Source organism: Rhineura floridana, chromosome 8 (genome assembly GCF_030035675.1).
Source record: "Rhineura floridana isolate rRhiFlo1 chromosome 8, rRhiFlo1.hap2, whole genome shotgun sequence".
NCBI classification, from domain to species: Eukaryota; Metazoa; Chordata; class Lepidosauria; order Squamata; family Rhineuridae; genus Rhineura; species Rhineura floridana.
Genome location: NC_084487.1, coordinates 5,675,924 through 5,691,099, shown reverse-complemented (window position 1 = coordinate 5,691,099; position 15,176 = coordinate 5,675,924). Strand labels below are relative to the sequence as shown.

The 15,176-nt window shown below is 46.7% G+C and overlaps 1 protein-coding gene across 1 annotated transcript in view; it reads left to right on the top strand.

The window, feature by feature from the left end:
* LOC133390879 (collagen alpha-1(VII) chain-like) overlaps positions 1–14,303 on the top strand; it is a 69,574-nt gene extending 55,271 nt beyond the window's left edge. The window contains exons 22-25 of the mRNA XM_061640332.1: positions 1,646–1,654; positions 2,945–3,127; positions 12,307–12,477; positions 14,152–14,303. Of these exons, the coding sequence (XP_061496316.1) occupies positions 1,646–1,654; positions 2,945–3,127; positions 12,307–12,477; positions 14,152–14,159 (371 nt within the window). The 3' untranslated portion in view covers positions 14,160–14,303. The remainder of the gene's footprint in view (positions 1–1,645; positions 1,655–2,944; positions 3,128–12,306; positions 12,478–14,151) is intronic.
* Positions 14,304–15,176: the final 873 nt, after the last annotated feature.

The following is a 15,176-nucleotide window of genomic DNA, read 5'->3' as shown; positions in this document are numbered from 1 at the left end:
GCTTATTGGGAGCAAGAGAGAGTGGGAGGGGCAAGGTGGCGGGAAGGTTGGTGCTGTGCAAGTGCACTGCTGGAGCCAATACTCCTGCTGATTGATGTGTTTGCACTCTCTCCCGGTAAGCAGCAGTGATGCCGCTGCTGGGAGGTCAGATAAGCATTGCCCCAACCAGTGGTGGCCGGTGGCTCCTTGTGAATGGGGCACTGGAATCTGCTCCAGGTTTTAGTCTGAACTTTCAAGGAGGCACCTTGGACAGCTCATTGAAAGTTCAGACTAAAACCCAGAGCAGACTCCACTGCCCCAGTGACATGGAGCTACCAGCCACCACTGTACCCTACTGTCTGCTGCTGATAGAGGTGAACCAAGATACATACTGGTCAAGTCACATCTATTGCTGTCCCCTTTTACAGCTGAGGAACACTGAGGCTCAAAGAAAAGTATGAATGCCATTAAATCTTTTTTTTTTCTTGAGGCAGTACCATGGGATGAGGGGAAACATTTTGCCACTGAAGAGGGTGGCTGTGTCCATATTTGGAGGGGGGCAAGTAATGGTGTCTTGCCAAAGGGACCCAGAGGGACCCCAAAAACTTGGAAATAGCTCATGTTGATTGGAAACAAGCAGCCAATCTAGGCATGCAATTGTTGTTGCTGCTGTTGCACTTGCTTTGTACAATAAAGGTCTCAAAGTGATTTAAGAACAAGAGAAAATGGAAGCAGGTGAAATCAATTAAGATCTAAAAGAGAAGAACAAAGAAAATGTCCCAAATTGCCCTTCCAACAATACAGTGAAAACGTCAAATCCTATCCCACCCCCACTAAAAGGTGGGCACCACACGAGAGGCTAAAATCAAACACAAGTATGATCCAATTCATACACACAACCTTAGGAGTACTGTGAACTATTTGCTGAAGTCATCTGTATATTTTATCTGGTGGTATTTAAGGATATATTTTATTCATCCACTCATTAATTTACTTAATGCACTCTTATTTTTATAATATAGTTATTATGCTGTTTATATTTATGCTGTATATATTTATCTTATATTTATATTTATGTCCCAGGCTATGGCCTGAAGCACATGAGGCCAGCTCCCTGCAGAAGCTAAGCAGGGTCAGATCTGGTCAGTGCCTGGATGGCAACTGGGAACCGAAGCCTCCTTGGGTTTCTATCATGAAAAGAAAGGCGGGGTATACATGTAATAAATAAATAAATAATCTTCAAATAAACAGCTAAATCCTAAAACAGACGTGTGTGTGTGTGTGTGTGCACAGACACACCTGTTCTCAAAAACATGACCACCAAGAGGCAGGGTAAATAAAAATACCTTAGCCTGGCACCTAAAGACTGACAGTGATGGCGCCAGGCGTGTTTCCTTGGGGAGAACTTTCTACAAGCCAGTGGCTGCAGCAAGTTCCATGCCAGTGGGGCAGTAGAATCTGCCCCTTGAAAGTTCGGACTAAAACCCAGAGTGGATTCCACTGCCCCACTGGCATGGAGCTACCCACGGCCACTGCTACAAATGCTTTGCCCTACCCAGAGGAAAGGGCTGGTCCAAAAAGATGGAGAGGGAGATATGAAAGCTTTCAGAACTGCTCTTTTCCAAACCATTGTGTCTAACACATGTTTTTCTTCCCCGTTTCACAGCTTGTGCTGGTGAGTTGGAAATGAGGGGGCCCATCAAGCGTGATGCCATTGCTTACCAGCCCAAGGGCCAAGTATGGAATTTCAAATATTTCAGGGATAAGTATTTTATTTCATATATGTAGCTGCAGGAGACAGAAATGGGGAACCTGAGGTCCTCTAGATTTACTGGACTCCCAACTCCTGGCAGCCCCAGAAGCTAGCATGGCCATTGGTCAGGGGTGACGGGAGCTGTCATCCAGCAACTTCTGGAGCGCCAAAGGTTTCTTATCCCGGTCATGACTCGATCCACAAAGCTTTGTTCCTAGAGAGATATTAGTCAAAACTGCACACAAAAATGTGTTTCTTGGGAGAGGTTTGCTCTAAAATGCTGATGAATCTTCATGAGGATTCTTTTTAATTGAAAAAAACCACAAATTGCTGTGGAAATGTGAGGAACTAGATTTAAGACTGGCAAATGAGAAACACAGAGAACCAGCACTGACAGATTCATCCATCCTTAGGCCCTACATGTTCCTCCCACAAGATGCCTTGATTTTATTTTATCCTTCCAATTCCTCCAATGAACAGTGTACATGATTCCCTGTTTCCTCCTCACAACAACCTTGTGAGGTAGGTTAAAAGATAGCAACCGGACCGTCATAGCTGATGGAGGGATTCAAATCCAGGTTTCCCCCTACTCTCTTCACCAGCTGACTCAACGGTTTGCCGTCGCACATGAACTTTTCGCTGTAAAGAGACAACTGCCACATATTACTTGATTGGCTCCATATTACCACATCTGCTTCCATAGGATCTAGCCTGACCCTTAATCACACCACATCTCATATATAGGACAGGAGGCTACATCAGCTCCTGTGTTTGGTGGGAAACTGAGTAGACCATAGTTATGATTTACTCGATTTCTTTCCTGCCCTTCACCATAAGATCCCAGGGCGGGTTACAAATTATAAAAATACAGAATTTAAATAAGTTAAAACAATCTACAATCAGAAAAATAGGCTGGGTCCTAAAGACAGACAGACAGACAGATTCAGTCAACAGCCAGAATAAAGAGGTACATCTTCAGCATATGATCAAAATTATACAATGAAGGTATCAGGCGCACCTCTGTGGAACAAGAATGCCCTTTTCTGCGCCAAAACTTTCCAAACTTTCAAGGGTGGTAGAACTATCAAGAGGTATCTCTCTGCCAGTCTTAACGCCTGAGAGAGTCTGTAGGAAAGGCGGCAGTCTTTCAGATATTTGGGGCCTAATTTATTCTCTCTTTCCTTCTCTCTCCCTCTTTTTCCTTTCTTTCAGGCAAAAATTTTCACTTGGCTAATGGACTGGCAGACCCAGGTGCTGATTACCTAGCAGATGTCATGCAGGCAGAGAAAAGGGCTCTAGTATCCGAGGGTTTGGCAGAGCAAGAATCATTTGGCGATATACGGAACAGGTCCAAAACAGATGTGTTTCTGAGAGAATCTGTGCCGCTTCTGGCAGGTAACGCTAGTTTGTCTGTTTTTTCTAATATGCTTGTTTGCTCACTTTAGAAACTTGTTCCGGGCACTCACGGCAGGCATAGAGTGTCCTCCAAAGAGTAACTGTATAGGATGGGCAGAGGAATCCTAACTCTGCCCGTGGAGCAGCAGAGTGGGACTGAGCGGCTGAGCCATTGCTGCATTTAACACTGGCCACGGCGGAAGATGGGGAATCTGCTGGAGTCATGTATTTTGCTATGCCAGTGGGATGAAAGTCTAAATGACAGACAGACAGACAGACAGTGGTGGCTTGTGTCCATTGGAACTGGTAGGGTGAAAGACGGGAAACTATCAATTATTGACAAGGGATTTGTTGTTGATCTCCAGGCAATAGCTAGAACCCACTGTATGTCCAGAAAACTGTTGTCTTTTGCTGCCTGTCTGAAAATCTCATAAACTGAGTAAGTTTATAGCTTTCAGCAGTCGCAAAAGTCTCTCTGTGTTTGTAGGAGATCTAAATACCATGACAATGGTACAATATTACAATTATGAGGAGTCAAACTTTAAATTTTCCTGGGCTGTTGAAGAGGGCAGTGTTTTGAAAACCTTCCCAATATGAAGCTTTAATCCTATACTCACTTTTCTGGGAGTAAAGATCCAATGCTAATCCCACAAACCAGGAATAAGCCCCACTGAATTCAATAGAACTTACTTTTGAGGAGACTTGGTTAGGATTGTGCTGTAAATTAATGGGAATTTTGAGTGAACATAGCAAAGGATTGTGTTTGTGTTGTAAATCTTTCTCTCCCCCTCCAATCCTAAAACTAATACTGATTAAAAAAAAAGTTCTGCCATGATCAACTGGCGTTGACAATAAACTATTATATGGGGTATATGTATTTTACATCTCCGGTATGTGTGTGTATGGAGTCTTTCCAACATCCCTGTGAGGTAGGCTGGAAACCAAGGTCACTCACAAGAAGAAATAAATCCATTTAAAATCCAATAACCATTGCTTTGCGCATACCATGGACTGCAAAAAAGACAAACAATTGGGTGTTAGAACCAGAACTGTCACTAGAAGCTAAAATGATGAAACTGAAGTTATCCTACTTTGGACACATAATGAGAAGACATGGTTCACTAGAAAAGACAATAATGCTGGGAAAAACAGAAGGGAGCAGAAAAAGAGGAAGGCCAAACAAGAGATAGATCGATTCCATAAAGGAAGCCACAGACCTGAACTTGCAAGATCTGAACAGGGTGGTTCATGACAGATGCTATTGGAGGTCACTGATTCATAGGGTCGCCATAAGTCGTAATCGACTTAAAGGCACATAACAACAACAACAAACCATAAAAACAAGTATAAAACAGTTGCAAAATAGCTTCAAGTGGCATGATTCTGAATTTTGGGATGGGTAAGTGAAGTTCCTTATCACTTGAGGTTGCAGTTCTGTGCACTTTTCCCTATTTGAGTAAGCTCCATTGAATACATTGGGACTTGCTTCTGAGTAAACATGTAAGGGATTGCACTATAAATATCTTTACAGGTTGTGCAAATAATAAATGTATTTGACAGTCATGCATATATCAATATTTCTTCATGCTATACCCCAATAAGTTTCTAATTTCACACTATGGTTGGACATTATTATTTCCTCTACATTTTAAGTGTGCCCTTCTTTCTTGGGGTGGTCATGATTCCCTCTGTTGTTTTCACCCTGAGGAGCAGATTAGGCTGAGAGATGGTGAGTAGCCCACTGTCACTCAGTAAACATTATAGCTCATTTCCATTTTAAAACATTAATTGAAATGATTTACATGCAGGCAAAGTTTATGAAGTTTATACATCCTGGGAAGTGTAGTTTCCTCCTCACAGTTATAGTTCCCACCACCCTTAAACTACAATTCCCATGATTCTGTGGTGGGGTTCATGTGCTTCAAATGTGTATTGAATGTGCTTTAAATGAATCGTGTGGATCTGCCCTAGGTATGATGTGACCTGGAAACAGCATCTTTTAGCTAAGATTTCTATCTTAATTTCCAATCTGAGAAATTTTTTTGTTTGAACTGTATGCTCCAAGCAACTGTGGTTGATGCTTAATGTATCATGAACATAAGAACATAAGAACATAAGAAGAGCCTGCTGGATCAGGCCAGTGGACCATCTAGTCCAGCATCCTGTTCTCACCGTGGCCAACCAGGTGCCTGGGGGAAGCCCGCAAGCAGGACCCGAGTACAAGAACACTCTCCCCTCCTGAGGCTTCCGGCAACTGGTTTTCAGAAGCATGCTGCCTCTGACTAGGGTGGCACAGCACAGCCATCACATGCTTAATTACTAAGGTCTGTCCCTGAAATCTCAGGGTTTGGGATGCTTCTGAACTGGCAACCCTACGGCAGATGGAGGCAGAGTTTGACATAACCATCAAGCAATTACTGACATCATTTTTACTGATACCTAATCCATCAGTTCTTTGCCACAGTGATTTCCTTGTGGCAAGGAGTTCCATAGCTCAGCTTTCTTCAAGCTAAGTACTGACATTTTCTCTGGAGGTATTGTGACTCAGCCTCCCCATTGTAGGCAGAACGTGCTGATCCAGAGGCGCTAAGTGGAAATAGCTCTTTTCTGTATGCCCCTTCCCAGCTTCACGTGCCTCTCCAAGTATTTTGACCCATTTCCTGTCATTCCTTCTTTCACACACAACATGGACCTGATTTCCCTTCACCCCAAAACGGCCAGGGTTGTATCCAATGTTATTCATATTTAGAGCAGGCCCATTGAAATTAAAGGCCATGCCTTAACGTTGATCTGTGGATTCCAAAGGGTTTACTAGGAGTAGGATTTAGTTGGCGACCCTAACCCCCAGTTTTTCATCTCTCTCCCGATTCTTTTACATTCACTTTTCCCTCCTATAACAACATTCTTCTTATCTCCTTCTTTTCTATGCCCCATTTATTTATTGTTAATAATAAATATTAACCTCTCTGTTTCACTCTCTGATTTCCTTCAGTGCCTCCTCTGACCCTTTCATGGCTGCTAGCCAAGATGGCTGTGCTTTACCTTCGCAGTCGGAGGCAGGATGCTTCTGAATACCAGTTGCTGAAACCTGCAAGAGGGGAGAGTGCTCCTGCACTCAGGTCCTGCTTGTGAGCTTCCCACTGGGACACCTGGCTGGCCACTGTGAGAACAGGATGCTGGACTAGATGGGCCACTGGCCTGATCCAGCAGGCTCTTTTTATATTCTTATATTCCCCTCGGCGGAGGGAGACCTTCCTTTTCTTCTCTGCCTCCCTTAAACTCCCAACTATCTTTACACGCCATGCAAGGGGTGGCTGGTGCTGGTGCTGGTCCAAACAAAAGGCAATGCCTCAGTTAAGAAGCATGGCAGGCTCTGACACTGAGACTCACCTGGAAGTGTCCAAAGCCTGACTCCTGGCCCACCATTTGAGACACAAAGCCTTCATCCACTCCTCACAAGTAGCACATAGTATGGCAAACCTCTGTCCTCCTGGGCAGGGCTGCATCAGTTCCACCTGCAGCTGAGCGCTGGTATGATTGAATGCCTATCAATCAAAGAATTCCCTGCATATAGAAAATGAGCTTGCCAGGGAGAAGGGTTCTAGCCTCCTGATCTAGGTTTCTACACGCAGGGAGATTTTAGTGTGCAGTAATGGGAGCCCCCCCCCCCAGCCTGCAGTCTGAAGTGGTATTGCCTAGAGACAACATTACCACCTCTGTGAGAATTAAGCCACTGTTTATGTGAATTGGATTGTGAAATCTTCTCTGCTATTTCCCATTAGCTACAGGTTCCGTGAATCTGATCATGCGTGGGAATTGGATGCTCAGGAGAAGAGATAGGAGATAAATTTGATTCAGCTTGCATTTTAAACCAAACCTACCCAATTCACACTTTCTGAAACAATACGTGAACCGAACACAACCGTCCTTTGAAATTTGCACTTCTCTGAATTCTGCAATGCGATTCTCCCGCCGAGTAACGTGTGCAAAAATGCATATATGAGTGACAAGAACATATGAGACTGCACTATGTAAAGGAAAATTGCTTTGCAAAAGTGTGTATATTAGGCAAAATTGCATAGGAAAATGTCTATATTGGGGAAACTTGCACTAAAATGCTTATGAATTTTTATGAGGACTTTTAAAAAATGCAAACAGATGTGGAAATGTAGGGCAGAAATGAGACACCAAAATTGACAAATTTGCCGATCCCTACTCAGGAGGAAGAGAAGGAGTCCATCCTAAGAGGGACATATCTGAGCTGGAGGCAGGGGGTTTGTAGGTTCACATGCTATGCATCTCAGTTATGGCCAGATCCAGCTCACAATCCCATTGCTGTCTGAGTGGCAGACAATGGGGCTTATAAGTAGCTTTTACCCAGTGATGAGCATGTTTAGCAGATCCAAAGGCTCACAGGATTTCTACAGTCAGGAAGGACTTGGAAGACCTCGTGCCAGGTAGTGGCTGGCGGCTTCATGTCAGTGGGACAGTGCAATCCACTCCGTGGTTTAGTCCAAACTTTTGAGGAGCTGTCCAAGGTGCTGAAAGCTTCCTGAGAGTTCAGACGAAAACCCAGAGAGGATTCCGCTGCCCTACTCACACGGAGCCACCAGCCACCACAGCTAGGACTTCTTTATTTTTCGGCCTTCCCAAATGCTCCCGTCCTCACTTCTGACGTTCTTCTCCAGGCTCCCCCAAGCACAGCCACCAATGGCTTCAATTTCCCTCTGACTAACACCCGACCTTTTTGCTTAAGTCGTTAAAAGCCATTAAGGCTTCTTTTTATTGCCGCCGACCCTTCCGCCACCCGGCGATTGTTTCCGTGACATTTTTATCAAGAGCTCCTTGTACAACAGGGGGAGAGGGAGGGGGTGAGATCACAGTGAGCCCATCACAATCAATATTTAAATCGCAGCAAATTTATTTGCACGCCCTCATTAGCCGCAAATTTCCATTTGCTGTCACAGCCGCAGCTCCGAGGGATCAACAGATAATGGATCCATCTCGGCATGAGCGGCAGTGAGCCCGGCAGCCCATTATAGGGTGGAAAGCACTGAATTAAATGGCATTTTGGAGAATCACTTGCATGGGGGAAAGTGGCTTTTATCATGCAGCTTGTGCAGAGACAGTAAAAAACCAGGCTAACTAGTCTTCAAGGAAACCCCTGTCTCTTTTCTGCTGTGAAAGAAACCTGAAAGCTGGCCTTTCACATCACAGTGGGTATAAACTAGATGTAAAGTTGAAAGACCTCTTGCAACCAAGGCTGGTGCCAGGCAAGACTGGGCCCTTGGGCACCAGCTTGCCGTGGGCCCGGAACACCCGCCTGTGCGTCCCTCTCACGTCTACCTCTCACATCACATAGTCTCACATGAATGAAGTGCGTGCATGCCTGCCAACAACCAAGATGGTGGCGGGGGCACCATCCTCATAGGGAAGCCCCTGCCACCATCTTAGTTGATGGCAGGCATATGTGTGCTATGAGGGCACATTATTCACAGCAACAGGAGAGGTAGATGGGGCGTGCATGCATATTGAAACCATGTGCTGTCAGTGTAGGAGGGGTGCCTGGGAGCTCCCTCTCCGCAATCCACAGCAGGATTGGTAGCCAATGCTGCTGCAGATCATGGAATGGGAGTGCTACACTCCTACCCTAAGGAGGAGTCCTTCAGGGGTCCCTCTGGGTCACAGGGGCCCTCGGCCAGGGCCCAGCCTGGCTGCCCTCTGGCGCCAGCCCTGCTTGCAACAAACACCCTGTTGACATTAGCACCAGGATTCTTTTTAATAACATTAGATTATTAGAGGAGCCTGGCTGCTGGATCAAGCCAAAGGGCCATCTAGTCCAGCATCCTGTTCCCACAGTGGCCAACCAGATACTCCAATGAGAAGCCCACAAGCGGGACCGAAGTGCAACAGCAGCTCTCCCCACTTGTGATTTCCAGAAACTGATATTCAGAGGCAGGAGTGTAGTGGCAAATTGCGGCCACACCCAATCCCAGCCATGCCCCCTTTCCACTTTCCCTCATCTCCCTTGCTCTCTGTGTCATCTCTGAGTCCACACTCCACTACAACAGACATCCTTAAGATTAGCATGAAAGCAGAGGCTGTGTTAGCTACCGAGAAGAGTCTCCTCAGTGGCTAACTCACCTCCTTTCACTCTGATTGGCTCCACTCAGCACAAAAGGACAAGGACTCTTTTTAGTGGCTAACATGCGCCCCTTTCATGATGATTGGCTCATACATAGGAACCTGGCTGGGACCCTGCTCCCAAAAAAGTAAGGGGTCTATGACCCCTTGTGACCTCAGACAACCACACCTCTGTTCAGAAGCATACAGCCTCTGATACTGGATGTAGGACATAGCCATTGTGGCTGGTAGCCATCGACAGCCTTATCCTCCATGAATTTGTCTAATACTTTTTTAAAGCCATCCACGTTGGTGGCCTTCCCTATATCTTCTGGGAAGTGTATATTAGGCAAAGTTCCATAGCTAATCTGTGCCCTGCGTGAAGAAGTCTTTTCTTTTCTCTGTCCTGAACTTTCCAACATTCAGCTTCATCTGGTTCCAATATTATGAGAGACGGAGCCCTGTCCAATTTCTCCCTACCAGGCACAGTTTTATACGCCTCTGGATTTCACACAGCAGAGGCAGCATTTCTCCAGGCAGGCAGTGGCTCTGACCTGAGTGCAGGGCCCAGGGCTAACGCCAGCCCAGTTTATACCAAGTCAGACCATTGGTGCAACTGCCCCAGGGTGGCCAACTCTCTGACTGGCAGCACTGCTGCACAGTCTCCAGCAGAGAAACATCTTTTCCACCGCCCGTGCCCTGAACATCCGTCTGGAGATGCCGGGGATAGAATGTGAGGCCTTCTGCATGCAAAGCAGGTGCTCTGCCAGTGGGAGAGATGTCCTCTCCCTCTTGCCAGCAGTGGGAGGAGCAAAGTCTTCTAACTGCTCAGACCAGGAGCCTTTAAGGCAGGGCTGGGGGACATCTGTGGCCCTCTTGACACTGTTGGACTCCCAGCTCCCCATCAGCCCCAGCAAGCATGGCCAATGGTCAGGGATTATGGAAGCTGGTAGTGGCTGGGGGCTCCATGTCAGTGAGGCAGTGCAATCCCTTCCGGGTTTTAGTCTGAACTGCCAAGGTGCTCCTTGACAGATCAGACTAAAACCCAAATTGGATTTCACAGCTCCATTGACATGGAGCTGCCACTGATGGGAGTGGTAGTCCAATGACATCTGTGTTGGGTTTCCCCGTTCCTGCTTTATAGGCCTCAGGGAATATCACCTGACCTACTCTGGCTTGTTGTAAAGAGACTTCCTTGGTTTATAGGGTTGGGCTCCCTGCAATCCCGTCCCGTGGCGCACAGGCTGAATTGCCACCTCCGATTCCTAAGGTTGCCTCAAGTCCTGACATCTCAGGCCTCCAAAAACCAGGCCAGGAAAACCACCTTAGCCTGTTCCTTGGAAGCGGATGCCTCCGTCTGATCTGTTGGGAGTGGTGTTGCCACAAACTCTCCGCTTGGGGCTTTGAGGCCTGTTGGTGCCACTGGCATAGAGGAGTGGGTGGGAGTGTGGACTGTGGAGCCAGGATGCCCTGAGTTCAAGCCTGCCATCTCAGCCGTGAACTTGCGTGGTGGCCTTAGGCAGGCTATTAAGGGGACATTTGTTACTGATAAGATACAGTGAGGAGCTGCCTGCTGAGGTCCGTCAGGTCCAGCTGACACGTTAGAAGAGGGATGGGGAAGTCGTCAGCCTGAGGGCCACATGCCCTTCTGGGCAACCTTCTGGAGGCCACATGCCAGGGTGGGCGGGGCCAATGGCAAAAGTGGGTGGAGCAATGAATGTAAACGTTACCTTTGTACAGTAGTCTGGTTTCTACACACACTCACACACTCCTCTCCGTCCAGGCAAGCGAGAGGCTTTGCCAGATTCCTGGATGTATTCCAGCCAGGAAAAGACAGTTATGGAGAGGTGGAGGTGCAAAGCAGGGCTAGTGAGGATGGGTGTGGCCTAGGAAGAGTCCCAGGGGCCAGACAGAGAGTCTTGGAGGGCCTCAGCCAGGTTCCTGGGCCTGAGGTTCCTTCTTTAAAAGCATGGCTGGGTGTCAATAGAGGTGTCAATCCACAAGACCAGCCAGTCAGATCCAGGACACTGGCACGGCTCACTGCTGATGTCTGCCCTGTTCCCTACACCTATGACTTTTTTTCCTGGCCTGGCACTCCATGCAGCATCTGGCGCCTGGATTTGGCCACCCGTTCTGTGTCCCACGATATTTCCAATCTAGTGTTGCATTGTGCAGAATTAAAAGAGTAGCTCTATCCAGATGCCCAGCACTGTTGGGACCACTGTAGGCACAGCCAGGTAAGCCCACCAGGGTCCACCGACAGAGGACACCTTGCGCAGAGCCCCCTCAATCCTGGAGCCGGCCCTGCCAATCAACACCCTGTGGTGGGTCCTCATGGCCTTAGACAACATCATGCCACCCCTTATGCCTTGAACTCGAAGCCTTCCTCAAAACCTCTCCTGTCCTGTTCTCATGAAAACTCATGAGCATTTTGGTGCAAATATCTCCTAATTTGCACATTTTTATCTGCAATTTTGCCTAATCTGCATATTTTTTGCAAAGCAGTTTCCCCTAATTTAGAATGCATTTTTGTAATGTTCTATCCGCTAATATATGCATCTCTATGCACACTTTATCCCAGAATGTGCATTTTTGTACACATTGCTTGGCTGCAAGAACCCCACTGCAAAATTCAGAGAACAGCAAATTTTGAAAGATGGCTGTGTTTCGATTTGCGTATTGTTTCAGAAAGTGCAAATTAGGTAAATTCACCTTAAAATATGAACTGAACCAAATTTATCATCCATCTTTAGCTGTGAGTGACCAACCCTCACTAAAATAGGTTCAGATTATTCCACTATCAACCCCTGCCTCCATCTCTCTCCTCTTCTTCTGTGACTTCTCCTATGTGGAATTGTAGATTGCAAACCCCTTGGGGCAGGGGTCTTTCTTTGTAATGCACCATGCACATTTATGGCACAATTGTATGTGATTTTTAAAAAACCTGATTCTTACTTAGTTTGTTGTATGTGCATTCCACCAAATGTTGCATGATACAGTAATGGTGATGAGGATGGTGGCTTGCCTATCCGTGTATTATCTCTGTTTCCTTGCAGATCCATGCATCCTACCCATGGATGAAGGCTCCTGCCTGCAATACACGGTGCTCTGGTATTATCACCAGGAAGCAAACAACTGCCGGCCCTTTATCTTTGGAGGCTGCGGTGGGAACGCCAATCAGTTTCCATCCAAGAGGAAATGTGAGCTGTGGTGCAAGAGGATTACAGGTGAATGCTTGCAAAACTGTGCCCGTTGGTCAAAATTGCAAACAAATATGTGTTTATCGGGGGGGGGGGCTGTCGTAAATTTTTATCATTGCTGCAGAAATGTGGAGGACCAAACGTAAGGCTGGGAAAATGAGAAATGGAGATTGATGGGTCCTTCCATCCCTACTGAAAAAAAATGGGCAGGAGCACAGTTTTGGGACAGAGTTGTCACCACCACCCCAAGTAACATCATGGATCACATTTTTTAAAAAAATCCCTCCGAATTCTGACACGCCTGTCCAATTTCAATGCTAATTTCACTTTAGGCACCATGTAGTGAACTGGGCAGACGGTGGGAACAAACCTCTTCCTGATTCTGACCCTCCTTCTAAATGATGTCATCCCCCCCAATACATTGTACAGTAGGGCCCTGCTTTACAGCGTTCCAGTAATGCAGCGGTTGTCAATTGCAGAAAGGCTCCGCTCTTACAGCGCTTGTTCCGCTTTTATGGTGTTTTTTTGCCATCAGGCGCCATTTTGGTCAATGTTAGTCATTGGGTTCCGCTTTACAGCGGTTTTTGCTTTACAGCGGGGGTCCGAAACGTAACCCACTGTATGAGTAGGGCCCTACTGTACTTAAGAAAATAAGAAGAGCCCCATTAGACTGGATGATGGGTCTATCTTGACCAGGGATGGGGAATCTGTGGCCCACCCAAGATTGTAGCTTCCTGCTGAAATCCTGTAATTTTTCACATCACAAATGTTCAGGGAGGAGGTGTGTGTGTCCTGCCTTTGTTGCACTATGCCTCAGGAACAATCCCTCCAGGCCACAATGATGTGGTACCATTGGGGAAGCACCTCAGGACAACTAATATAGTGTGGCCAGTCCAGTATAAACCCATTAATGTAAATGTACTGCCTTCAAGTCGATTCCGACTTATGGCGACCCTATGATAGGGTTTTCATGAGGCTGGGAGGCAGTGACTGGCCCAAGGTCACCCAGTGAGGTTCATGGCTATGTGGGGATTTGAACCCGGGTCTCCCAGGTCATAGTCCAACACTTTAACCACTACGCCACACTGGCTACGTCAAGCATACACAGTCTGGCAGGGGCCTTAGATTCTGTTGTCTTTCCTGAATCTACTGCACATATTACTATAGGTGGGACAGAGCTAAAAATGGAAATGAACTGCCTTCAAATCGATCCCGACTTATGGCAACCCTCTGAACAGGGTTTCCATCGCAAGTGGTATTCAGAGGGGGTTTACCATTGCCTCCCTCTGAGGCTAGTCCTCCCCAGCTGGCTAGGGCCTGCTCAGCTTGCCACGGCTGCACAAGCCAGCCCCTTCCTTGTCCGCAACTGCCAGCTGGGGGGCAACTGGGCTCCTTGGGACTCTGCAGCTTGCCCACAGCTGCACAGGTGGCATGGCACGTCACCCCTGAGCCACTCACTGTGGGGTGATCTTTAGCTGGCCCTTGACACCCAGGAGACACGAGTGGGGATTTGAACTCACAGACTCTGGACTCCCAGCCAGGCTGTCCTCCCCACTATGCTATACCAGCTGTCTCTGTAAGCTAAGGGGGATCCTTATTATCATTAAATGTTCAAGTAATGAAAGATCTCTCTTCCAGCTGGCTTAAAATATACTGTTTGTTTGTTTGTTTGTTTTCCTTACTTCTGGAAACTGATCCCAGGAAGGTGACCAGGAACAAAGAGGCAGCCGTGTAAACAGGCAGAACGAAGCCTGCCATCTCCAAGACTGTACATTTGGCAAAAGGAACAAAAGCTGAGTTTTTGCCAGTTACCTGTTCTGTGAACAAGGGAGATATTACATGTGAAAATAAATCCATCGGGAAAGGGAACTGTCATTGATTGCTTGGCGTACTGTAACTTTCATAAGAACATAAGTAGAGCCCTACAGCTGGATCAGGCCAAAGGGGGCCCATCGAGTCCAGCATCCTGTTCTCACAGTGGCCAACCAGATGCCCCGATGGGAAGCCCACAAGCAGGACCTGAGTGCAACTGGGCTTTCCCCACTTGTGATTCCCTGCAACTGGTATTCAGAGCCATGCTACCTCCAACAGCGGGGGGAGAACATAGCCATTGTGGCTAGTAGCCATTCTCAGGGCGAGGAAAATTCCCAACACCAAACCAAGAAATCAGAACTGCTCTTTACAGCAATTTTTTAAAATTTGTTCTTAACTATTATTATTATTTTTCTCATCGTCAGACGTTTCTAAGGGCAGCCAACTAGATTTTGGTATGTAACAGAATTTATCTGAAATCGTTGATGTAAGAAAACTGAATATAATTGGTCATTACGGTTCCTTGAAGTTGGACATTTGAGCTACACTTGGGCTCGTAGCACAGAGTTGTGCCAGGATATCATCTTTTGCCATGTTAGAAAAGAGGCCTTTATGGCTCTCCATGCAGCAGGTCCCAGTTCAATCCCACCTTCAGTCCATGGCATCTGTTATTTATTTATTTATTGCATTTATATACCGTCCCATAGCCAAAGCTCTCTGGGCAGTTTACAACAATTTAAAAAAAAAAAGGATTGTTCCACGAAAATCTGTTATGGCTGGGAAAGTCCTCTGCCTGAAATCCTGAAGAGCCAATGCCAGTCAGTAGAGGCCAAAATTAGCCAACATGCCCTCCAGAAGTTGTTGGGCTATAACTCCCATCAGCCTTACCTAGCATAGCCAATGGTCAGAGATGA